The following is a 25,842-nucleotide window of genomic DNA, read 5'->3' as shown; positions in this document are numbered from 1 at the left end:
AGTTTGGCAGGATCGGAGCCTCCTAGTGGGCCAGCCATCCTAGGAGGCTCTCAGCTCACAGTCCTTGTGTGGCCACTGCTGAAAATGTGCATGAAAAATTCAGATGGACGGTGATCATAGGACACCGAAGTTCGGGATACAAATTGAGGTTGTGAAGTTCCCGATTTGGCTAGGACCTGGTTCTCGGATGACTTTTTTTTTTTTTTTTTTTTTTTTTTTTTTTTTTTTTTTTTTTTTTTGCCTATGACAGGAAATTTCTGGATTCAGGACTAAAGCAGGGATGGCTGTGGGAAGACTAAGGCTGCTAGGTACCCTGAAAGTCCCTAGAGGATCACGAAGCTGCCCTCCTCTTCTTCTAGGGGCCACCCCACGCTCCCCATCTTGGTCCACAGTACCCCAAACTGGAAGCTTGGACTGGACTCCAACCCCTCCCACCACCCACCCACCTGCATGCCCTCCCATGTGTCCTCTCGGCCACTTTGCAGACGTCTCTTACTAGGGCAGTTGTGTACCCCTGAGCAGATCCTCTTGCCTTTATTCCTCTGCTCTTCTCCGAGTCCTGTGCATCATGTTGCCAGGGGCACCACTTTGAGTGGCTCTTCCCATCCTGTTAGCTCAGGCTCAAAATTTCTCAGCTTGGCAGAGGAAGACTAGAACCTCCTGATGCCCTGGCTCCAAGCCATCATGCCTGAAACCATTCCGAATGAGGTTTATTAGGTGGAGGTGGGGCTGGGCAGAGGCTAATGGCTGAAATCTGAAAAAGTAAATTCATATTGCCTGTCTCCCACACCCCCACCATTTCCCCTTTAACGGTTGGTTTTGGTTGTCCAACTAAGGAAGACGTAGCCCAGGCTGGGGAGTGCGGTGGGTTACCATGGCAGGGCGGGTTCTCAGAGGGTGAAAAAATGAAGATGAAAGATGTCTAGAGCTAGCCCCTTAGCGACCCAAACATCCGTCACTTCATCTCATCCTTCTTCTGCCCCCTAGTGGAGGGAGTGGCAGCAGCATGGCCTCGTCTGTCTGGGCAACGGGAGGGAGGGCAGGACACTTCCTGTCCCCTCCTGGGTAGGTCACCGGAGCCTGCTGAGTCTCCACTTCTGTCTCTGAGCCATTTTGTTCTCAGACAGTGTGCTGCTGGCCTGGCCGTGACCCTGCGTGAGCCATTGTGAGACACTTGAGCTTTCAGCTCACGTTAGGAGCCTGAGTTCTTAGAGTCTTTGTAAAACAGTTTCAAAGCTGTTGCCTTACCCGGAGAATGAGTCTTTGCTGCCAGGGGAGGTGGGACAGAGGAGTCTACAGTCTCAGTGTCTCTTTGTCTTTCTCCAGTTGGAACTGGCTGAGGACCATCACTGGGGGCCATTTCTCCCCTTCCCAGGAGTCTGGAAGATTCTCCTAAGGGCGTGCAGAAGTGGCTTCCCAGGGTCTGTCCCCAGCAGCTGAATGCTCAGCTTTCATGTCCTTTTCTTTGTTTTCTTTCAGTTTCACAGAGTTTTTGGATCCATTCCAGAGAGTCATCCAGCCAGAAGAGATCTGGCTCTACAAAAATCCTTTGGTGCAGTCAGACAACATACCTACCCGCCTCATGTTTGTAAGTACGGCGATTGGGTGGCTGATGTGTTCACCATCCCAACTCAAACCAAATGGGCCTTGATCCTCGCTGTTCCAACCCCTGTTGAAGACAGTAGTCAACTTTAAATAAAAAGCAAAGCAGCCCATCCAGTTAAAACCCGCTTCCAGATCATGACGGGCACTGATTGCTCACTTGAGAAATTGTGATTATCTAGCATTTTGGAAAGAGAGGGAACTTGCTTACCTGAGTTATGTTGAGTGTTTCCACATAGTGACAGTGTAGTTAAAACAGATTGGAAGCGAATGACAAGAATTCTCTGTCCCCCTTTTCAGAATAATCCTGAAAATCACTCTAGAGAGCTTTGCTAACCACTTCTCTAGTTTGGGCTGAGCGGTTATTGATCACTGACAAGATTTCCCTGTGGTGGGTCGGGAAGTATCTCATTAGGTAAAGTACTTGCCACATGTGAGGGCAGGAGATTGGATCCCCTCAACTCATGTAAATGCTAAGTGGGTGTGGTGGCCAGCCTGTAATCCCAGCACATGGAAGGCAGGTATGAAAGCTGGACTAGGCAAATCAGTGTGCTCTAGGTTCAAGTATGAGACTTGCCAGTGAGGAAGACATCAACTTTAACTAGAGACCTCTGTACATGCTATACACACACATACCTGTGCCCACACACATGCCAACAGAAATACACATGTGTACACCATACACCCAGACACAAATGAAAAAATAAAAAGGCTACCCCATAGCCTAACTACTAGATGTTGTCTGTGTCTTTCTCCTAGAATGAATGAGGAAACACCCAAGCAGCTGGTGGATATAGTGGGCTTATTTTTACCTCCTTCTCTTACCATGTGGCAATTATAGCCTTTGACCTTCCCCTCCCTGGGTGCCAGTACCTATGGAAAGGCTACCTCATATAGTCCCAGCCTGTGTCAGAGAGGAAAGGGTCATTACTATCCACAGCCTGCAGGGTCAGAAATGCTTCCAGGGAGATGAGGGGACTTTCCTGAAGCCACATGGCTGGTGAGTGACAGCATCTGATTGGAGGTCAGCTGTCCACCCTGAGACTGCCCTGGATGTTCCAGAGGATCGGGAACTCCTTACTGATGCACAGTCACTCTTGGAGCATTGCCAGTGAATCATTCTGTAGCAAAGGAAGCAGTCACATGCTCCCTCCACCGGAAACAATAACAAAACTTTCAGATGGGCTGCCTAGTGGCTTCAAGGTGATTCCTGTTGACCCACCATGATGCAAACTTTCAGATGGGCTGCCTAGTGGCTTCAAGGTGATTCCTGTTGACCCACCATGATGCTTGTGCTTCTGGGGACTACAGTGACTATTCCAGAACATTCACAATACACATGGGACTGTTTGAAAGAAATCCCTTTATTTCACAGAAGAAAGCTTTTTAAGTAACTATGGTTGGAAAAAGATATTCATATCTGCAAATGGAAATGTCTTCTATACTGCGTGAACATTCAGGTGTTATTACAGTTGCTTTTAATAATTACTTTTCAGCCTGGAAAATGAAATCAATTTCTGTAAATCTTAGGCAAAGTGAACTATTAAGGTCGGTTAGCAGTAGGGCATGACAGATACTCACATATTACAATAAGATCCTTTTCCAATTCTATCCTAACTCAATAAATCCCAGATATGAAGGAACCAGTGTGTTGCTAATGACTTCACAGCACAATTAGGGGAAAACATCTGTTTATCACTCAGACCCATTCTTCCCAGGGTTTTGCATTTCATGTGCCATAAAATGCAATTTGGAGCTGAATGTTTATATGGGAAATGGAGAGAAATTCACGGCTCTGGCCTAGATTTATGAACAATGGATTGATTTGAAGAGTGGATGAAGATGCCACAACGATTCTGTCTAGAGACACAAATGGGAGGAAACAATTTGCACATGGCTAGTGGTTTGGATGAGATGCAAACAGGTCATTCTGTGCCGATTTTTGAAGAATAGACGTGTATTTGGCTGCATGCACTGACTCGCTCTCTAACCTTATAGTGAAACCAGTTCAGTCTTTTACTTTGCTAATAGTGGTTGATGGAGCACATGCATATGGCTACCAGATTCAGTGCAGTCCACAAGAGCAGCAGGAGAGCAGAAGCGCCATTTAAAATACCCGCCACTCAAGGGTGGAAAATCCTTTGTCATTCCATAATTAGATTTGTTCACCTAGATTTTATTAAGAACTTAATGTGAGCTATTGTTTGCCAACTTTGGGTCCTGGGAAATTTTCCCAGTGACTGCAGAAGAATGTTGAGTGGAGTATATAGTCTCCCAGATGTCTAATCTAGATCAGTTTCTCTTGGAGGCACATTTGTCAAGTGTGTGTGTGTGTGTGTGTGTGTGTGTGTGTGTGTGTGTGTGTGTGTGAGATGGTATGCCTGTCATAGTCAGAGAAGAGCCGTGAGAGTTGGTCCTGTCCTTAGTCTGTGTGGGTTCCTGTGATGGAATGCAGGGGGTAGCGGTTTGGCAGAAAGTACCTTTGCTGGCCTCTCTGCCTCACTGGCCTAAATTGCATTCTTTCATTCATAAAATCTTGGCTCTTTCATGTAGGTTGGAATGTTTCCATCTGAAGGTGAATTTTCTAACTTTCTAACTAAGATGTTTATCGAGTAATTAGTGGCCCCAAGTCATGATTCATGAGTGTGTATGTGGGTACATGCATGCACGCATGTGTGTTTGTGTGTGTCAAAATCCTTTGGTCAAATATAACCAGAAAAGCAATATAGTGAAAGTTTGGTGACTGGGTCAAGTGTGATCAAAGGGAGAAGAAGTGGTATTGACATCCTCAGAAAAGGCTCAGCTCATGTTTTATCTGCCTGTGACTCCTACAGTGCAGGTAATGGGTCTGGGCATGGTGGGACTGTTTGATGCCAAGAACATGTTTTCCCATGATGACCAGAGAGACAGACCAAGGATTCTTTTAGAAACGCTGAGTCTTGACTTGACATCATCCCCCTAGCACTCAGTCCCCCGCCAGAGGCTGTGCTGTTATTCAAAAGAGGTCATGAGTCCTTGCTGAGTGTGTGGGGTTTATCAGAGCATGATTAAACACCTGCTATTGGTGCAGGGAATGCCAGTTGGTCATGAATGTGACTTAGTATACCCTCTGTTGATGTCATGTTGTGCATTCAGGGCTGTAGGTAGGGGAGCCCACAAGGGCTGTGGAGAACAAGAAGTCAGGTCAGGTATGGACTGTACCCTCAGGGATCCTGCTATACTCTGATATAAAATAGGATCTGGAAAGGTCAGAGGGGAGATTCTATGGAGCTTCTTCACCTTCATCATCATCATCATCATCATCATCTTCCTCACCACCATCTTCATCACTACCACCATCATGAGCTACCACAGTGGCCATGGTTTCTTGAGGACGGTGCTTGTGCTCAACACATAGTGAGTGGCATCTCAGTTGATGCTTCTCAGAATCTCTGATGGTACCATTTTTCATCAGCTCAGTAATCTGAGGATGAAAACCCAAACAACTTTACCAAGGTCTTACAACTGTTAGAAGCTAGACCAGCCCCTCTCAGAACATGGAGAGGCCCTTAGGCTCTGATGCCACCTTTTGTGGACTTGGGTGAGGTGGAGAGGTGGTTCCAGCATGTGACACACAGAAAATGCAGACATAGAGGCTCCAAAGTGGGAGAACAGGGCCACATAGACCCACTGAGTCAGAGTTTATTGGGGAGCACCTATCGGGTGAACTGAGTCAGAGTTTATGGGGGTGGGTATCTATAGGGTGAGGGTGCAGATAAGGCAGAGATGGAGCCAGCTGGTGGATGCCTTCAGATTAATAATTATTATTGTTCCTCACTACCCAGGCAGTGATGAAATAAATACCTGCCATGAGCCAAGCCCAGGGCTGGACAGTAGGGATGCAGAGCTGAATGCGATGTGGCTTCTAGTCTAGTGGAGGTGCAGACCCAAATGTCAGCTGGGCAGTTCAGCACTGCTGGGAAACCTTTAAAGACCAGTTTAGACTTAAAAGGGAAACTGAGATAGAGTTCTGCAACTTTTTCCCTTGTCTTTCAAGGAAATGTCCAACTCATTTTCTTTGTTTTTTGTGGTTATAGCCAGAGATCACCTGATTTCGTCTCCCAGAATCTTCCTGTCACTGTGATGATTTGCTAGGAGGATTTACTATTCTGGGATGCTTTTAAGGAAGATGGGAACTAGTCAGTTCCGGGAGAGGACGGAAGGAGAAGACAGACTTTGCTGATGATAGACAGTTTAATTTGTAGTCTCTTTTTAAGTCATTGACAGCCCTTTCTTTGGTGACAGGTTGCTATTGTTTACCCAAAGTGGGGCCTTTGCTAGGTGTCTGCGTGTGTTGGAGTTATCTTTAAAATAGCTTCACTGACCATTTTTATGTAAGGTGCCAGAGCTGTAGGCACTTTGATCCTGTGCTGTGACTTGAATGAGCCTTGGTGGCCACCTCCCAGGCTAGAATCTTGACATCAGAATGTTGCGGACTGGACTCCTTCAGTTGTTGAAGTTTCCTACTGTGGTCGCCTCCTCCCTCTGCAGATAGGCTGCTCTAAGCTGCGTCCTTTCCTAGACATGTCTGGGACAGTCTGGTGCTTTGCAGCAGCGCTGAGGCAGATCCTGTTTCTAGGTGGAGTAGAAACTGGACACTGAGGGCACTTCTTACATGGGGTTCACTGGTCGGTACACAAGGTGGGAACCCACTTGGAGACAGTGGTCATGTAGTACTTGGGCAAGATGCCTGGGAACCTCTGTTTTTTATTGTTTCCAGCCTTCTTCCTTTGCCCAGGATTCTCTACTCAGGTCATGTGGGTTCATGTGAAGCACACTTTAATCCCGTATGATATCCTGGTACTTTGTGGGTATATTCTGAGTACATGCTAACATTCATTTTGAAATATGGTGAGACATCATGCAACAGACAAGGGGTGGGAGGGGATGATAAATATAAATATATCTCTGCTCTGTCTTGGGCTCTTTGCTCCCTAAGAGCTTACATCTTAAACCACAAGCATGAAAAGATGGACTTGTGGCTTTCTAAACTACAAAACCCCCAGTGACATACTTTTGCCAGCATACCTTCTAAGTCTTCATAGATGTTGCTACCAACTGGGGACAAGTGTTCAAACACATGAGACTACATAGGACAGTGCTTCTCAACCTGTAGGTCATGACGGTTGGAAATCCCACATTTCTGAAGTCCTAGGAACCCCCAACCATAAATTTATTTTTATTGTTGCTTCATAACTGTAATTTGGCTCAGTGTCTCAGTTCCTAAGATCATCAAAAACATGTGTTTTCCAATGGTCATGACCCACAAGTTGAGAACTGCTGATGTGGGTCATTTCTCCAAACCACCATACATGGCCAGGACAAAGACATGAGACTGGTGTCCCCAGTGTTGCTGGGACATAGGAGAGATCACACCCCGCCGTTGTCCACAGATACTTCTGTTCAGAGATGGAGCACTCTGTCAGGTTGCAGCCCTTTTCTGGAGCTCTTGAGGTGAGGAAATGAGCTGTCCCCACTCCCCACCCCAGGCTTAGTGCTGGCTCAGTAAGCAGGCGATTGGTGGTCATAAGAATGACCCCAAATAGCACCTCCTTAGGAAAGTTGCAGAGTGGGTACAATGAAGGCTGGTCTTGGCAGAGCCAGAGGGGAGGGAGATCTGGTTAAAAACAAGAGGTCTGTGTCAGGGGATGATGCTGAAAGAAAGTCCTTTGCCACCAGGCCCCGGTGACTCCCCAGCTCTCATTCCTGGCCGTGAGCCCACATGGTTCTTACCTGATGCCCTATCTCCTATGTGGGCTAAAACGGCCCACTCTATAACCTCTTTTACCAGCCTTAGGGCCTCATGGGAAAGCCTTTCCCACTCATAGTTCATTTGAAATTTTATTCCTGCCTACACACATGGGAGCATGCCAGCTAGGGTGGTCTCTTAACGCTTTCTTCTGTCCAGTGTTTGTTATCCTGTTGAGGCTTGACTTGGTGATGTTGTCCTTTCACGTAACTGTTTGGTGACTTGCTCTCTCCTCTTAGGGAGCATGTGGCATGAACTATACCTAGGGCTTTAAGGGATGGAAATGATTAGGCTACTGAGCTTGGAGACAAAAAGGATTCTTGAGCCTTGACTGTGGTCTTGGCTGTTAGAAGGCGATATTCTGGACATCAGTTTTCAGGATCTGAATGTGAAGATGTGTTACTTAATCAACAGCATCAGGATTGTTTGGGATGCTTGTTTAAAAAAAACGATCCTTGGTTCCCAGACTGGTCATACAAGTATGCCAGCATGTCTGCAAGCCCTGAAGTTACTCAGATATGAGCAGTTGACTTCCAGACTCCCATCAGTTATTTTTCAAATAACCCATGGCATCCAGAGCCACAACTAAGGGGGACAACCCTAACCAGTTACTACCTCTCATGGTCACAAAGACATGATGGCAAATAAGAAGGAAGGCTGTCTGATGTCTCATAAGCTATCTCTGAAGGCAGAAGTGCCCCCAAATAATTGCCTGAAATGGGAAGAGGCTGTTTTGAAAGGTCATGGTCATTTGCACAAATTCCAGCCATGACTTTGTCCCATCAGGAAGCCTCTCTGTAAAAAAATGACGATCTCATCTGAGCACACTGAAGAATTCCTAAACGGGAACATAAGGGGTCCATGGTTCCCACCCCCTCCCATCACTTACTGATTGATTCAATGTTCGGTCCATCCAGACACTGTTATCCTGAGATGTTACCCACGAAGAGTTAAGTAAATACCTTTCCTCCTGGAGACAGTGGTAATTAAAGAAACTCTATATTGGAGGCAGAAAACTGGCTTAAGAAGACCAGCCTCGGGCTGAAGAGATGGCTCAGCCATTAAAGGTTAGGCTCACAACCAAAACTATAAGAAGTTCAGCCTCGTAGCTTAGAAGCTGTGTGACCCCAGGCCCGTCACTGAACCTGAGAAGTTGTCTCAGAACTGTCACGAGTCTAATGCAGTTCCTAATACAACCTCCTGGGGTGCTTTAGGATGCGTGTGACTGCATGCGGACCTCACCAGCTTCATTCCAATGTGTGTTTGGGTAGATGGTACCTGAGGTACCTTTCCTGTGGCCATAACCAAATACCTGAAGAGAAGCTACTTAAGGAAACACAGATTTATTTTGGCTTACAGTTTGAGGGGATATAATCCATGATGGTGAGGAAGTCATGCCAGTAGAGGCAGGAAGTGGCTGGTCATGTTGCATCTGAGGCAGGAAACAGAGAGGTGGGGGAGGGAGATGAGTGCTGGTATTCAACCTCTTTCTTTGTCATTCTGTCTGGGACCCCACCCACGGAATAGTACTGCTCAGAGCTGGGTTGTCTTCCTACATGGATGAACCCAATCTGGAAATTCCCTTACAAACATATCCAGGGGTTTGAACTCCAGCTGATTCTATATCTTACGATGTTGGGAGGAAGAATTTGAATGAAAGGACTCACTTCTAACCTAAAAGCAAGAAGAACTCCAAAAGGGGATGAGCTGATTGACTATCATTAAGAAGGCCTACCCTCTCATGTTTCTAGGGAGCCTGGAGTCACGCTCCTCAAACACACAAGGCGGGGAGAAGGGGCTGTTTCAGGGTTTCCTGGTGCTGATGAACTATCATAATGCTACACTGTTCTTTACTCTTTAAAAAGCTCCCACTTTAAATGTGGCTCAGAGCAATTACAAATCAATTAGAACCTGCAATCAGACCTCTAGTTTCCCAAGCCTGTGTTTTCACTGTAGATAGACAAATTGCCCTTCTTTGTTTAAGGTCAGTTCGGTAAGGTCATTTGACTAGCGAGTTGAAGTTGATGGGGACTAATTAAGAATTGCTACATCTGAAGCAACTCAGAGTCCTCATGAGGGATTATTTGTTGTCTCTTCCAGGCAATTTCTTTCCTCACGCCCTTGGCTGTCATTTGTGTGGTGAAAATTATCCGGCGGACAGACAAGACTGAAATTAAGGAAGCCTTCTTGGGTAGAGTATTCACAGTTCTTGCTTAGGGGCTGGGAATGATCTTAATTAGATAATCACATTTGGAAAAGAAAAACCTAACTCATTTACACCCAACTGATTTTTTTTCCCCTTTGGTCAAAATTAAACTCTGGGAAAATAAGACAAGATAAGCTTAAAAGGTGCCAAGTCAATGTGAAGTAAAGGGCACTCACAAGCGGACATTCTCAGAAGGTGCCCAGCATGCCTGCATGTGCATGGATCACACGTGCACAGAGAGAGAAAGAGAGAGAGAGAGAGAGAATGAATGAATGAATGAATGAATGAATGAATGAATCAGTCAATCCTACTGGGGTGTTCTAGCAAGCAAGGTAATTTAACCTGTGTCTAAATCTCTAGCTTTTTAATCCTCTGGAGAACTAAATTGGATATGTATATACTTTAAATAAATTATCTAGACCTTCATCCCAAGCTTGGGTTTAGTATATTCTATGGACTTGCCATCCTCTGGGGTGGTAAGTCTGGAAACCGAGGTTCCTCACTAAGGGATGTGTTTGTTAACTACTGGGCTTAGGGAGAGGAAAATGCAGCACAACACTCCTCTCTTTTCCTAGTGAGGGAGAATGAATGAGGCAGAGTGTGTGTCTAAAGGAGGAAGAATAGAGGCCATTTTTATGTAACCAAGCTTTAGTTAAGTCTGTCTAGTTGAAAAGAATAATGTTGAGTTTCCTTTTCAAATGAGCTCGAGTAAATAATGGGTTTAAAGACAGAGCTAAAATAAGCAATCTTATCAACTCCAAGCAAAGGGGGGCTAACACAGCAGTGCCCCATGGGGCTGCAGTGGGGAAGAGCTGTAGTGTCAAGATCTCACAACCTGCTCTGTCTCGACTATGCCCGCCCTCATCTCCCCCACTTCCTGTCTCCTCCCCAGCCTGGACTTGGTTTCTTCTGCCCCAGACCTTTGCTTCCTGCGGGCCGTGGGCTCACAGTGGTGTTGCTTTCTCCCTGCACGTCTGACTGTTCAGCCGTGGTGCTGAACATGCTCCCCCCCCATGCTCACTCTGTTCTTTGGTCCCAGGCTCCTAGATGGAGACGTTGACTCCCTTGTTTTTCCAGGCTGAAAGCAAAGCAGTCCTGACTCTGGCCAGCCTGCGGTTATAGGCTCCCTCTCTCTGTCAGGTCAGGTGCATGCTCCAGGCTGCTAAACTGTAGACTGAGAGTTTGGTCACATGACCTGGGTCTCTTTCGTTGTGATGACAGAAAGTTTTAAGTGTTTTCATGGGGCGTGGGGGCATTGGTACTTTACCATGCCTGGCTTTAGTGGCAGGGCAGTATTTGGGTGGCTATTCCTGTGGTCCTTACTGCATTCTATTGGGCACCCTCTCTGTTGGTTTGGGAATCCCTTCACCTCATGTTATATTGTAGCTGATCCCTCACATAGAGTCCCAAGGTAAATGACAGTGGGTAGGAATGGCTGTCACTGTTGTGGCTATAGTTTACTGCTGGCTATGGAGCTGTGTCCCTGTGATGTCTCTAAGCAGCCCTGGCTACCTCCTCTAGACATTTTCATTCCCAGCTAAATCTCCCTTAGGGTGACGCTTCAAAATTGAGCACCATACTCTGCCTCCTATACGGTAACTAAAAAGGAATTATTGGCTGTTCTGTTTGCCTAAATCGATGAGTTCCTGTCCAGAAAATGACGAAAAGCCAGCAGTGTGCACAGAGGTTGCAAACAACCAGTGCTTTCAGGAAGGGTTGGAGGCAGGAAGGGCGACCTTCTACATCAAAGTCGGAAAACTAGGTGGTTTCGAATCAAGCCTGGAATTCAGAACTCTCTCAGGGAGGGGAGGCTAGTTGTCCTTCTGTACTGAGGATATATAGAAGATTTTAACTCAGGCACTTGCAACCGAGCCCCAAGTGTTCCCCACTGCTACATACAGACAAGAATGGCGGTGTTTCCCCTGTGCAACGTCTAGCTTGCAGGCATTCGGGCTATAGAATAACCAGGAACTCTGATATGGAAAGACTGGCATGCTGGGCTGCCTAAAACTACAAAAATAACATCGAAAGCTTTCAAGTCCTCTGGCATACCCCCCCAAACTCCTAGTACCCTCAGAACCAGCCCCAAGCAAACCAAGCTGTAGGACATGCCACTTTGAATTTCTTTATCAGTCATTCTTGTTTGTGTTTCTGATCCATCAGTCAAAATGGTGCTGTCAGATGTAAAAAATACCACGTGAGCTAGACCTGTGGGGCTCTTGGTAGTCAGCAAGTATTCTTGCCTGGGGCTGTGTATTCTCCTGGCTTTCCGGGCACCAAGGATCTGATCAGAGCCCAGTCTTCATTCTAGAGAATGAGGAACATTGGAAGAGATACCTCACGAAAGATCCCTGCATCAGTACCCTGTCATTTTGCTGCCCTCCCCTCAGTACCCTGTCAAACTGTATCATTCAGATAAAAATTCATCAGTCCCATGTAATTCCAGGATGCTAAAGCAACTCCCACGCTCCCAAATGTCATCACTCTAGCTTACCATCCTTCTCTGTCTCTTTCGAGCATTTGGATCACACAGCGTATTTGCTGGTGTTTTCTAGCTCACTTACTTCAAGCCTTTGGAAAGACTGTACTGACTACAAGTCTACTCAGCCCCGAGTGTTTATGGGGTGTGTTGGGCTCTGGATCAATGGAGCTGTATATGAAGTTCCCTAAGATTGATGTGGGACGATGAGAGATCAGCCAGTGATGCTTGCTCACAGATGGCTGAGGCCGTGCTCCTAGGATAAGAAGGCATGGCGCTCCCCTAGAAAGCACAGCAGGGCCAGCGCTAACAGGGAAAAGCCCACCACTGTCATGTCCATGCTAGCTCACAGTTTGTTCGCTGTCAGGACTCTGGGAGAACTCAGCCAAGACAGCCTAGGGGTTTTTATCTCTTCTGCAGAAGAGAAGGAAGCTGGCATTTCCAACAGGAAAGATCTGTATGTAAAGACTGTAGTCACTGGACCTTCTCATGTTCTCCGCACTCAGAGCCAGTCTATACCCCCGGGTTGCACGTTTGACGTTTTGATGGCAGGACTGTAGTACTGACTCATGTCCAGCTCTCCAACAGGGACCTGTCCCCTTTCCCATTCCATTCATATATGGCCAGGAATGCTTCATCTCCACTCAGGTGTTAGTTTTTCCTTTTCATCTCAGCCCTCCCCCATTCTTTCTGTTTCTTACAACCTGCTAAAAGTGCGTGGCTTTGTCTCCATCTCAGTAGCGTGTGCCCTGGTGGCTGGGATGGCTATACCACAGCACTTTCTGCATGTAGAGCGACTCATCTGTCTCCCTTGATGATAACGAATCACTTGATGAAGGGCCTTCGTGAAAATGTCCCTCCACTGGGCTCATCTTACACAAATCTCTGCTGGTATCAAGGAGTTAAATTTTGCCAAAGAGAAAGGGTAGCTCACATGTTTTATTACTCAACAGAGCAGAAGAGCGCCTCCCTGAGTTTCTGTTGCTAACGTAAGACAGTTGACCTTCATCACACTGGCGGTGATGACTGTGCCCTTCAGTCCTCTTAACAAACTGTAGGAGGCCAGGGCACGGTTTGTGTAGGAAAGGGTGTTGATTCCCCTTCTGTTTGGTCTGCACCTGATCTAATAGATTTTCAGGCTACTGGGAGAAGGTCCCTGGGCTGTATATTTTAAACTCATATATTCTAGAAGTTCTTGCTGGTTTAGATGACGAAAGTTACCTCCTGGACTCTCTGCCCTCTTGGAAACAGTGATGGACAGCTGTTGGCAGGTGATGGGTCAGGGATGACAGAGGCCTAGCAAGGCTGTCCTGCTCTTCAGAAGGAGTCTGGCAGCTGCTCTGATTCGAATTATGTCTGGGGAAATTGCCAGGAGGTAATAAAAAAAAGTTATGTCTTGCTACGAGTAAAAGAAATTCTACACGCTGTTGTTGTATTAAATCTGTTTATATCAGGCTAGAAAGTGATGGATGGGCTTGTTTGTGAAGCTGAAAATTCTGGTCAAGAAGGAAAGATTTCATGTCATAGGAATGTGGCATTTTATGGGACAACCTCCATAGTTCTGCCCCAATTATATTTTTCCCTAGCAACAAAGCTCCATCATGTTCCAAAAGTATTATTTAACAACTCTGTGATCACAAACTAAGTGCAGTTAGAGGTGGTGATGATGATGATAGTTGTGATGGTAATGATAGTGATGGTCACAGTGATGGTGATGGGTGACAATAATGGTGATGATGGTAGTGATGATGGTATGTTGATGGTGCTGGTGATAATGGTGCTAGATGGTGATGATGGTGGTGGTGCTTCGAGTGGTGATGACTTTTTAATGTGAGACCCAACTCTTTTTTTTTCTGTCTGTTGGTTTTGTTTTGTAGCGGTGTCCTTGGCTCTTGCTTTGAATGGAGTCTGCACAAACACTATTAAATTAATAGTGGGAAGGTAAGTCTCAAGAAGAAACAAATGCTCCCTTATACTACCAAGTTCATCTCTATGGGAACCATGGCCAGAGGACACTGGGTAGGACAGATTCCACAGTGTCTGATTTTCCCTTAAATTGTTACCCTTCTGGGATTTCTGACCTTCAGTACAGACCTTTCCTTTCCTTTGAACGATGAACTCATTATTTTAGGGAGTTCACTAGGAAGAAAGTATCCACTGGCTGACTGGCCACACTTTCTTTTGGCCCAAGCCTGCACTTGGCATTTCCAGAGCACTCCACTGCTCTCCCAGCATCTGGCCAGGCTTATATACTTGTCAGTTTTGGCCTTTAACAAATTAATAAGATCACTTATGAATTGTTTTCTTTGGGAGGAGATGTATGGGTTGGCATTTCAGATCTGGCTTTATGACACACTTCTCTTACTACTCCTGAGAAATGATTTCTGGTGTCCATTTGCTTTCCCTGTCCTCTGGCCGCTCTGGTAGAGAGTCGGTCTCTGCAGCGATGAGAAGCCCCACGGCCTCTCAATACTGCAGCTCACTGGGGCTCCGACTACTAGCTCCTGGCCTTGAACAAATGAGATTCAATGTACAACCTCAGCATTTATAGATTATTGGCATGGTACGGGTGCTAAGCTAGGCATCAAGGGGTAGAATATGGGTAAATCTGGGTGAATAAAAGACACTGTACTGGGATGTCCTTCCAGATCCCTCCATGCTTAACATGCACTTGGGACCCAGATGAAGGGCTGGTTCTAGGGCTCACCCCCTGAGGTTCTGGTTGAGTGGGTGGACAACCACACTGGAGAAACACTGGCCAGGTCTGGAAAAGACAGCACAAGTGCTGATAGATCATAGAGGCATCTTACCTAGATCCCAGAGCTAGGAGGTTCAGTGTATGAGTCCGTATGTGATAACAATGACCCAGTGTGCAATGTCAAAGGGAGACATGCTCGCAGTATTAGTAAACCTACCCATGTTATGTGCACAGAAATACTAGTTGAGTTGCTACAGAGTAGTGGCCTGGCACATATCCACACTAGAATCCTTACTTGAGTAGAACATGTGGTCAAATGTTGAGCACAGGATTCGATTCTAAGGCTCCCAGCTTGTGTTTGCCACATACTGCTCATGAGTGATCTCTGCAGGAGTGTCATCTCCTTCAGACCCCTGACCCTGCCTCTAAGATCTTCATGGGCTTTATATGGCATGGTGAATGTGCAGTGCCTGGTACTGACTGCATATACACTCAGCAATAAGTTAATATTAGCTGTGGTTGCTCTGGAAGGCGTGGCTTCGGGGCCAGAGTCGCCCTTCTTTCCTCTAGAGACCTCTGCCCGCTTCAGGCTTTAAGCCACAGACAGCAGCCTGGGTCACTGAACTCATACTGTGTGGCTGAGTTTTCAAGTTTCCCAGCCAGGTTGAGGGCCACGGCTTGAGGAAAGGCAACTGACCACCAAAAATGGCATGTAGGGATGTCATGTCCTGGACTCTCAGAGACTGGGGGCAAGGTCTAGTTTGGTAGAGAGGTAGTCCCTTCTCCTCTGCTGATACCCGGAAATCCCACTATTTAATGCTCAAGACCGCACCTTTGCTCAGGTATTGATTCTCCCTCTTACAGATAAAGAAATGAGACTGGGCAAGACTGAGATCTCCCTAAGGCTACACAACTAGCTCCAGTTGAGCTCTTTCTGGCCCCAAAGCCTGAGGATTTCCCCAGCAGCTGTATCAAGGAGGCTCTTGGGAAACTCCTGTGGTTGTTGACAGAGGGGACTTGCAGAAGGGTGGGGGGCTGTGGGGAGGAGGGATCAGCTTGGGGCTCGTTGTGATGGCAGCGTTGTATATTGAAAATGTCCATGGTGTCTTTTGTAGACCTCGCCCCGATTTCTTTTACCGCTGCTTTCCAGATGGGGTGATGAATTCAGAGATGCACTGTACAGGGGACCCTGACCTGGTATCCGAGGGCCGCAAAAGCTTCCCCAGCATCCATTCCTCATGTAAGTTCAAGGCGAGGATGCTTGTTCTCCTGCTCACTTTGGGGGGGGGGTGCATTTGAGTGAAAAGAACAACAGTTTTGGTGCCTGAATGTCAGCATGGTGCAGTTTTCCTCACTGTGGGGTGGATGAAAAATAATGTTCCAGGGGAGGTCATGAGAAGAGCTGGCAGCCAAGGCTCCAGACTTCACATAGTGTTGTGTATGTTGCTTTTGTGAGCTTGGAAGAATGTGGCATGTGACATTTCACCCCTGGATGGCATGACTCAAGAATTTAACAGTGCAAAGGGGACTTACCAAGCTCCTTGACACTGATGTTCAGATCAGCTTCATGTCTAGTCTTTGGTCAAGTTATGATATTGTGTGTGTGAACAAATATGGAACATTTATGCATATACATAATGCATGTGAAAGTGTGTATGCTCTCACACACATCCTGCAGATGCCGGAGCCTGGCTTAGCCTCACACACAGACTAGCCTGAGGCAGCAGCAGTGTGACACAGCAGCAAAAGCACAGATCTCTGAATCGTGACAGGTCCTTAGCTCTTTCAGTGCACCTTTCGGAGCCTCGGGTCCCACCGTATCTAACAGAAATAGGACTGCCTCTGTTCTCAGTAGGAGTGAAGATTAAAGTCGGCAACAGTAATTACTAACATTTCTGGAGCACCCTTCAAAGCAGGAGGTGGAGATTCATTGTTTTATTAAACCCCTCAAGTATAAGGCACTTGGGATCTGGACTTGTAACCATCGTAGCTCTCCCTGTTATTATTTATTTCCAGGGCTAGTGTTTCCATTCACTCCAACAGTGTTTATTGAATGACTCGGGCACCAGACATTGGTGCTTGGAATCCAGAGATAAATAAGACAGAGTATGGCCCTAGACACGCACAGGTGTAGCAGGTGTAGCAGGCTGTCTGTGGTGTTGTGACTCTCGGGGTAACTGGAGACAGCCTACGGCTGCAGGTGACTGACTGCGTGGAACGGGAAAGGCGCCTGTCAGACTGTGAAGCCCTTGGTTCACCACACGTCTGACCAGCATTTACTCTTGGCAGGCCTCTTACATTAATGGGATTTTTTTTTTCCAAATCCTGTGCTAAAGATGCAACTTACCAGTGACTGGCTGAACTGAGGAACATCAGAAAGCTTCTCTGTATGGACATCTTGCCTGGAGATACTGGAAACTAGGGTCTGTCAACGAACTATGGGAGTGGCGGACACTTTAAGGAACCCTCAGCAACCCTTTTTGTGGCACTTCAGCCTTCCTGGTTGGGGCTGATGTCTTCTTACACACAAGACCATGAGACTCAGGCAGGATCAATTACTCATCCGAGGAAGGCAGCCTCTGGCATGATGGTGTTTTCAACCTCTCAACGATTTAATACAATGGAGTGTTCCTATGCCATGTTAGCTAAATAAATGCCTACAGCTGTGAAGGTTATAGTACGTTGAATACTGTCCCCTAAGTAAATCCAGGCCCTAGTCCTAGAACTTATAAATCTGACTTTATTTTTAAAAAGGTTGTAGTTAATAATACCATAATAAATATTAGATATTTGCCAAGGGACTTACTTCAGGAGTTCTCAACACACACACACACACCACACACACACACACACACACACACACACACACACACACACACCACCATACCACATCACACCACACATATACACACCACACACACACACCACACACACACACCACACACACACCACACATACACATACCACACACATACACACACCATACACATACACACACACACACACACACACACACACACACTGACTACATAAGAAAATGGATGTGTTAAATAACTAGACTGCACTTACCGTTCTCCATGCAGGCTTTTTGCTTTAAAGAAATCTTAGTGTTTAATTGCCAAAGGAAAAAAGACCCACAAGGTAAGAATATTAAACGGTTAGATTTAGGCTATTCCCCAAACCAATGATAGATGTCCTTATAGGAGACAGGAGAGGAGGATGGAGATAGAGGTGGGGAGAAGGCTCAGTGAAGACACAGCAGGATGGAGTGATGCAGCCATGGCCAGGGAGCACCTGGATCTACCAGAACTGGGAGATGCTGAAGGATTGGTTCTTCTGTAGAGCCTAGAAGAAATGTGGCCCTGCTGACGTCTTCATTTTCAGTTTGGGAATTCTGGTGTCCAAAGCTGTATGGGAATGAGTGTCTGTTATGTTACCAAATTTGTGATAGCCTTTTTCAGCAGCCTAGGAAGTGCATAAACAACCAGATCCAATGCCATAAGCCACTGTTTCATCATGCCACTGAGGTGCCTACAGCAAGGACATGGGGATAGGAGAAAGTATAGCCCAAGGTTGCTCTGGGCTTCAGTCAGAACGCAAGAGTGCTTCCTTCCAACCTTGCTGTTCTCAAGTCATAGTTAACATGAATGTATGTTTTGTGGTTAGATGCCGGCTGGACAGGTAGATTCCTGCTGTAGTAGGTTATTATGCCCTCATTGTCAAGGGTTCCAAAGCTGTAACATTTTAAGGGATCTGGTATAGTATTTAGGGTGGGGGATCAGCTCCTATAGGTTCTCCATCTGTGTCATCTGTAGGTGGGTTCACTCATGTCCTCTGTCTTTGATTTGTCTTGTTTCTTGTGTATGTGTGTATTGCGTATGGTGTATATATACATGGGTGTATATATATTTGTGTATGTGTGTGTGTGTGTGTGTGTGTGTGTGTGTGTGTGTGTTGCATGTGTGGAGGCTAAAGGTTGACATGCAGTACCTTCCTTGGTTGCTCTCCACCTTATGCTTTGAGATGGGGTCTCTCACTGAACCTGGAGCTCAATGATTGGGCTAGGCTGGTTGACTCACAAGCTTCAGAGATCCACCTGTCTCTGCTTTGCTGGTCTGCATTCCAGATATGTATCGCCGTGCTAAGCTTTCTTTTTTCTAAAATGTGGACCTGGGGATCCTAACTCAGCTTCTCATGCTTGCATGACAAACACCTCATTAACTGAGCCATCTCCTCAAGACTTACTGCTCATGATGCGTTCTAAAGGGCTTTAAAATTTAGGATCACTAGGAAGTGAAACCTTTCCTAAAATAGAAAATCTTAATCCTGGCTCTTTCAAATATTTGACTGAGGGCCATAGCACAGGTTAATGTCTGCTGGTGCATTTGAACTTGGGCAGGAAGTAGCTGTCATGTGCACACCTCAAGCTGGCAGACTATGGACCTCAGATATTAGTGGCCAAGCTTTAACGAAATGTTTATTTTAGATGTGTATTCTCTCCTCCTGCACCAAAAGCTTGTTTTCTCACAGGCTTCCGCTGGCTGCCTGCCTTGCAGATGTGTGGCTGGCAGGGATCTGTACTTTGGGGCAAAGGCTGTTATATCTTTTGCCCCAGATGCTCTTTAAGACATTAGCGTTTGCTCTTCTTGGCAGACACAGTGATGCCCATCACAGTCTCTGGGTTTTGATGTTTCCTGTTTGTACTCTTCTCTGACTTGTGAGACTTGTATTAGCTTGAAGGGAGCTGCTTTATCCAAGACAAACTCATAAGTGCTATGATTGGTGCTCATGATTGGTGTGGCTTTTTGCTCCTCAGAAGGGATGACCTCAGTGGACCCTCATTTTGTTATAATACTCGATGTTCCCTACAAGATCAATTTTCTAGTCTAGACTTGAGTGACTGGATGAGGCGGATCCCAGGCTCAAGAGATGTGGGTCGGGCTCCTCTATTCACAGATTGCTGGTAGCTGGATGTAATCCACATTCTCATATTATCCTGTAGAACACTTGGTTTTTCTTCAGACTTAAGAACAGACATCAGTTTGTTTTGGAAACAGAAGAGCTTGGTTTGAATCTCCCTTAAGCAGCTGAATGACTCTAGTGTGGTGTGTTCATACAGCAAGCAGCAAAGCCCCGTCACAGCATTCTCAGGAGATCTGCTCTGTGAGACAGCCTGAGTTTCCTTGATTGGAAGAGCAGAGACCACACTTGCACAGAGCAAGTGGTTGTAAACTTAGTAGTTAAAGAAGATAGAGACAGCATCGTGCCTTCTCCAGGGGCTGAATATGAGGGTGTTCAGTACAGTGAATTGTCTCAACTTTTGATTGGGTATCAATTCAGCTTCTAAGAGGAAAATCTGTATGAGGGAGACGTCGGAGATAACAAATCACGGTCCTGTCAAGCTATAAAGAAACCGCTGTCCTCCCAAAGTAGTGGGAGTCGAGACCTCCTTCCCACCTCTGGTGAGAGCCATAGCATCCAGGTGTCAGCTTGTGAGCCACTTCCGGCCACTGCTCCCATCTATAGTCAGTCCCTCTGTACTGGAACATCAGGATGCCCATCCATCCACTTGTTGTATGGTGGCTTTCCCTTTACAGTGGAAGAGCTGAGTAACTGTGAGAGGGATGTAAGGCCCATGGAATTGTAGTTATGATCTGCCCTTTGTGGAGAAAGACCTGCAGCCTTGCTGGTACCAATACTGCACAGCAGCAGTATCATCACAAAACATTACTAAGGCAGGATACTGACGACTACAGAGAAAGGGAGGTAGAGGCCAGAGGAATCGTGGGATTGAGGGCAGTCTAGACTGCATAGCGAAACTCTTATCTTAAATTGGCTGGGTTGGTTAGGGTTTTTTCTTGTTGTTGTCAACTTGACACAAGCTAGGGTCACCTGGGAGGAGAGGACCTCATTTGAGAACATGCCTCTACAAGACTGGCCTGTAGGCAAGTCTGTGGGGGCAGTTTCTTGACTAATGATTGATGTGGGAGAGCCCAGCCCGCTGTGGGCAGTGCCATCCCTGGGCTAGTGGTCCTGGGTGCTATAAGAAAACAGGCTGAGCAAGCCATGTGGAACAAGCCCATAAGCAGTGTTCCTCCCATGGCTTCTGATTCAGTTCCCGGCTCCAGGATCCTGCCTTGAGTTTCTTCCCTGTCTTCCTCAGTGATGGACTGTGATGTGGAAGTATGAGCCAACTAAACTATTCTTCTCCAAACTGCTTTTAGTCCTGGGTGTTTATCACAGCCATAGAAAGCACCCCAGGACACCAGCCAGCACACTAAACAAACAGCTAATACAAGGCCAGCACGCTCAAAACACACATATGAAGTTCTTGTTTGTTTTTAAATGGTGCTGGAAATGGGATCCAGGGCCTCAGGGTTGTTAAGCAAATGTTGTACCACTGATTTGCATTTCCAGTCCCGGAACTCTTACTTTTCAACAACTCTGGCACTGTATAAAATGGGACAGTTGTTGCTTACAGGATACATGTGTATGGCAGAGAAGATATAAAAGCATATGGATTATAACTGACTTTGTGAGCCCTGAGTATTTGGCGGGTCCTGGGCTGAGCATTGACTGGGTGGAGAAGGCAAGGACGAACTTGACTGTGCCCTTCTTGAATGTGAGGGCAAACACTAGTGTGGGGATGCCATGTGATGAGAGTAGGGGGCCCTAGAAAGGCAGTCCAGGAGCAGGGACAGCCTCCAGGAGAGGAGTTTTCACAGTTTCTCACCAGAGAGTAAAATGAGTTACATGTCTTGAGGTTTTTATGCTCTTTGTGTGGAAGTTCAGGTTTTCAGTCATTTCCATGAGGGTCTCCAGGTTGCAGTGTGCCTGGGGTTCGTGTGATGGAGGTGCTCTCTTCGTCTTTGTCTGGGGGAGCTGGGGCTGCGACTCAGTTGGTACCCATGTTTGCCTAGCACACATAGTGTTTGGCACTGAACTACCTGGGTATAGTGGTGCATGCCTGTAAATTCCAGCAATCAGGAGGTAGAGGTAGGAGTTCAAGGTCATCTAAAGCTCCATAGGGCGTTCAGGGCTAGCCTGAGCACATGAGATCCTGTCTAAAAATAAGAGCACTTAACTTTTGCTTTCCCCCCCTTTGTGACTTCTTAAGGACCCATTCTCTACCACTGGCCATCTGAAACTTCACAGTGACACACCCCACTGAACTTCTGTTTCTGTACTTACTGTCCTGGCCACTGGATGTGTCTTTTTAATTGGAAGTTTCGTCACTCTGTTTCTGTACCCTGTAGCTCTGTATGGGCAGATACTGAGTTACTCTCTCATTATCTTTCTTTCCTGTTGTCTACCTTTTGTTTGCTTTACAATCACCTCTTGGAGATTTAAGACATAGAGAATGGCATAAAATTCTATAGAAGGTTATTATTTTTTTCTATTTTTAATTTCTAAGAGCTTTCTCAAACTTTTGGAGTTTAATAAACTTAATACCTTGTTCTTTTTCTCACCAATGGGATGATAACTCTTGCCTCTCTGTGTCTCGAGTCTTGCCTTCCCTTCTCTTTGTCCTCACATGCTCATTTGTTCAAATACCTGGTGTTCTCAGCCATGTGTCCTACCTTCAGGGTGGATAGCTAAAGCTGCCTGGGCAAGGCACATTCACTGGTCTTTGCCACGGGTGACTGGGAGGGAGCTGAGCTCAGTCAGGGGCCCTGCTTGTTAGCATCTGGCCTTCAACCCTGAGTCTGTTGGATCCCCAGGGGAGGCTCTCCAGTTTCTTCTAGATGTGTGAACTAGAGCTGATGCTGTGCAGGAGGCCCCGGTGCTTCTTGGGTTACCCACTAGACTTTTGTTAGTCACCATGTTTTTGGTCTGGTTCCTCCATGGGACCCTCCACTTCGCTCTTTTTCCAAAGCCCAAAGCTTTTAGAGTCAAGTTGTGGGTGACTTCCAGGCTTTACAGGATGGAGAGTGTGAGGCTTGGCTTCTCCTTACAGAGACTCTGTGCTCGCCTGTTTCTGAAGTCCTGGCTCTCATGCCTTTCATTGTACCCGACACCTCTGGCTCCTACGTTTGCAGGGTCCCCTGGGTTGAAAGGGCTGCTTCTTGTCATTGCTGTCTTCTGAGGACAGGAAGAGTGAGCTGTCTTCAGCTCGCGAAATTAACAGTTGTTTTGTTTGTTCCTTCTCTTCTCCCTGCAGTGGGGTGGAGTTCAGGCACTGCCAGATGGAATCCAAGTTCTGTTTGGACTTGTCTAGGTTCTCCAGAGACACAGAAGCATTAGGATGTCTTTCTGTCTTCTTCCTCAAGACATTTATTTGAAAGAATTGGCTCATGAGACAGTATGACTGGTAGTCTAAGGAGGGCAGGCTGACAGGTTAGAACGTCAAGGAAAAGTTGATATTACCATCTTAATCCAAAATATATCAGACAGCTCATCAAGGTGGGATACTCAGGCAAAGTTTCTATGTGGCATTGATTTCTTTTTTAAAGAACAGAGTCTCTTGTATCCCAGGCTGACCTTGAACTCAGGTTGAGTATCTGGGTGCATGTGAGCATATTACCTGTGTGTGTATGTATGTGTGCATGTATAGTCAAGGGAAGCTTTGCTGATCCTTCTGTCTCCACCTCGGAAGTGCTAGCATTACAGGCATGCCCCATCCTATCTGGCTTATAACATGCCGAGCATCAAACACAAAGCTTTGTACAGGCCAGACACATGCTTTGCCACTGAGCTCCGTGCCCCATGCTGGAAACTGAAGCCGGGTGCTCACACATGGTAGGCAAATGACCCAACACCGAGCTGTGTTCTCAGTCCTCTTTGTGACACTTCTGAAGATGAACTCTTTCTTATTGAGGAAACCTCAATCTTCCCTAGTAAGGTTTACAGCCGATGGAAGGCTGTGCAGCATGAGATCCGGATGTTCAAAGTCAACGGACTGTAAAAATGGGACTTCCCAGGCACAGCGATGTTTAGAGTGGGTTGGATCAAGTGACTGGCAACCTTAAGGAGCCACACTGGTCAACAAATGGTTAACCACCATTTGTTGCTCCACTCCTCTGCCATTTTGAAGTCAGAAACATCACCACGATGCTCCAATGCCTCCAGCATAGAGGCTCCATGTGCTGTTAGGTGCTTGTTCAGCCTCGGTGGTATTTCTGATAGCAAAGTCCTTGAAAGCAGAGTGTACACTAGTGTGTCTGCCTTCTTAAGCTCAGCGTCTGGGTGTTTGTTCTCAGCAATGGAATCTGAATAGGTTTTAGCTACAACTTGGGAAATTATCACAAGATCTCATCTATGCCAGGTTGGACTCCATCAAGCATGAATATTCAATGTCACAAAGCAGCTGCTGCTTAAGTAGCTGGGCTGGCTTTTGTGTGGAGAAAGAGGAACCAGGGGAGAGGAATGGCAAGATTCATTTGTTGTGCGTCCTTTGATGAAACACCATCGCTATCATGGGTTTCTGTAGGTGGACAGAATGCTTGCAATTGCTTCTTTATGCTTCTTTTAAGCATTGGATAAAAGGGCATGGGGTACATAGGTCATTGGTTCAACCAGGACATACTGCCAGTGAGTTGAGGTCACATATTATGTGGTTTGTCTTCTAGTGTAAACAGTAAAGCTTCCAATTTTATTGTCATGACAAGGAACATCAGCAGAGCAGACATGTGTGGCACAAGCCCCTCAGAGTTCTCTTCTCCCTCCCCCTAAATTATTATCCTCCATCCCAAGCTTCCAGAACAATTGGGAAGATTCTGAGGAGCTACTGAATTCATTTAGTCCTGTCTTTCTACTTATGGGAAGAACTGCCTCCATGCTGGATGGCTTGTTTTGAGCAGACAAAAGTCTGGAGTAAGAGAAAGCTGAGTTTGGTACTAGGAATTAAACCTAGGCAATCACACATGCTAGGCAAACATCTAACTCCTGGCATGGCAAGCATCACACTATAGAGCAGTGTGTCTCCATCTGTTTATCAAAGATCCCTCTCCATCATCTGTTTATCATAGTCCCCCTCCATCATCTGTTTATCATAGACCCAACCTCCTCCCCGTGGAATTGGTAGACTTTCCCTCTTAAGTCCCACTATGAAATTTTAATGCCACAGATTATATCTCTTTTAATGTACGTAAGAATAAAAGCTCTCAATATCACCATCATGTCAAGAGACACCAGGGAGCTTGGCAAGAGTTTCTCATAGTTCCCCTCCGAAGATATTTTTTCCAAGTAGCTATAATGTGTATGTAAGACTCATCATCTTTCCAAAAGCCAATTTTCATTCCCCAAAGGGATGGATGGCATCTTTGTCAAGAATGTATATAGTCTAGGGCAGGCATTCTTAACTGGGCCGTTTGTCCCTCCACAGTAACATTTAACAATGTCTGAAGACATTTTGGGTTGTCTAGTGTGTGTGTGTAAAACGCCTGTGCACATGTGTCTGTGTGTATGTGAATCTGTTTATGGTTGTGTGTTTATGTGTATATATGTATCTCTGTGTATTTATGTGTCTGTGTTCATTTGTGTGTGTGTCTATATGTCTGTGCATTTGTGTGTCTGTGTCTATATTCACTCGTGTATGTCTGTGTGTCTGTATATCTGTCTGTGCCAATGTTTCTCTGTGTGTTTATGTGTCTGTGTGTGTCTATGTGTCAGTGTGAATGTGTGTGTCTGGTTATAGGGGGTTATTCTGCTGAGCATGGAAAGCTTAACAACAAAGGATTTTACAGTCCAAAAATGTCAGTCCTTCTAATCCAGGCTGTTAAACCTGGCCTAGGGCACTTATGCGGGAAAGGGAAGATGCTGATTATTCATGTGTTAAATTCACCCATTTCCCCAAGTCCCTGCTCTGAATAGGTATAATATCTTTAAATGGTTGTTATTTAATTGATTCAAAATAAACTGTCTCAAATTGACTTGCTGTTGAATTTCTGTGAAAAAAGGACCAAAGTCAGATGAATGGTTCCAGTTGATTCCTTGTCTGCCTGTCTTCTCCCTTCCTATTTTCTTCCCTTCCTCCCCATTTCTCTGCCCACTTTATTTAGTCCTAACATTTTATCATAAAAGTTTGGGGCATAGAAGTGAGAAATGAGAGCCTGAGAATCCCCATGCCG

The 25,842-nt window shown here is 46.1% G+C and overlaps 1 protein-coding gene across 1 annotated transcript in view; it reads left to right on the top strand.

Moving 5' to 3' along the window:
- Positions 1 to 25,842, top strand: part of Plpp4 (phospholipid phosphatase 4) — a 129,279-nt gene that overhangs the window by 48,383 nt on the left and 55,054 nt on the right. Inside the window, exons 2-5 of the mRNA XM_028868102.2 lie at positions 1,480 to 1,588; positions 9,491 to 9,581; positions 13,953 to 14,016; positions 15,889 to 16,013. Coding sequence (XP_028723935.1) covers positions 1,480 to 1,588; positions 9,491 to 9,581; positions 13,953 to 14,016; positions 15,889 to 16,013 — 389 coding nt within the window. The remainder of the gene's footprint in view (positions 1 to 1,479; positions 1,589 to 9,490; positions 9,582 to 13,952; positions 14,017 to 15,888; positions 16,014 to 25,842) is intronic.

The sequence above is a fragment of the Peromyscus leucopus genome, chromosome 1 (assembly GCF_004664715.2).
Source record: "Peromyscus leucopus breed LL Stock chromosome 1, UCI_PerLeu_2.1, whole genome shotgun sequence".
NCBI lineage: Eukaryota > Metazoa > Chordata > Mammalia > Rodentia > Cricetidae > Peromyscus > Peromyscus leucopus.
This window is presented reverse-complemented; position numbering and strand designations above follow the sequence as displayed.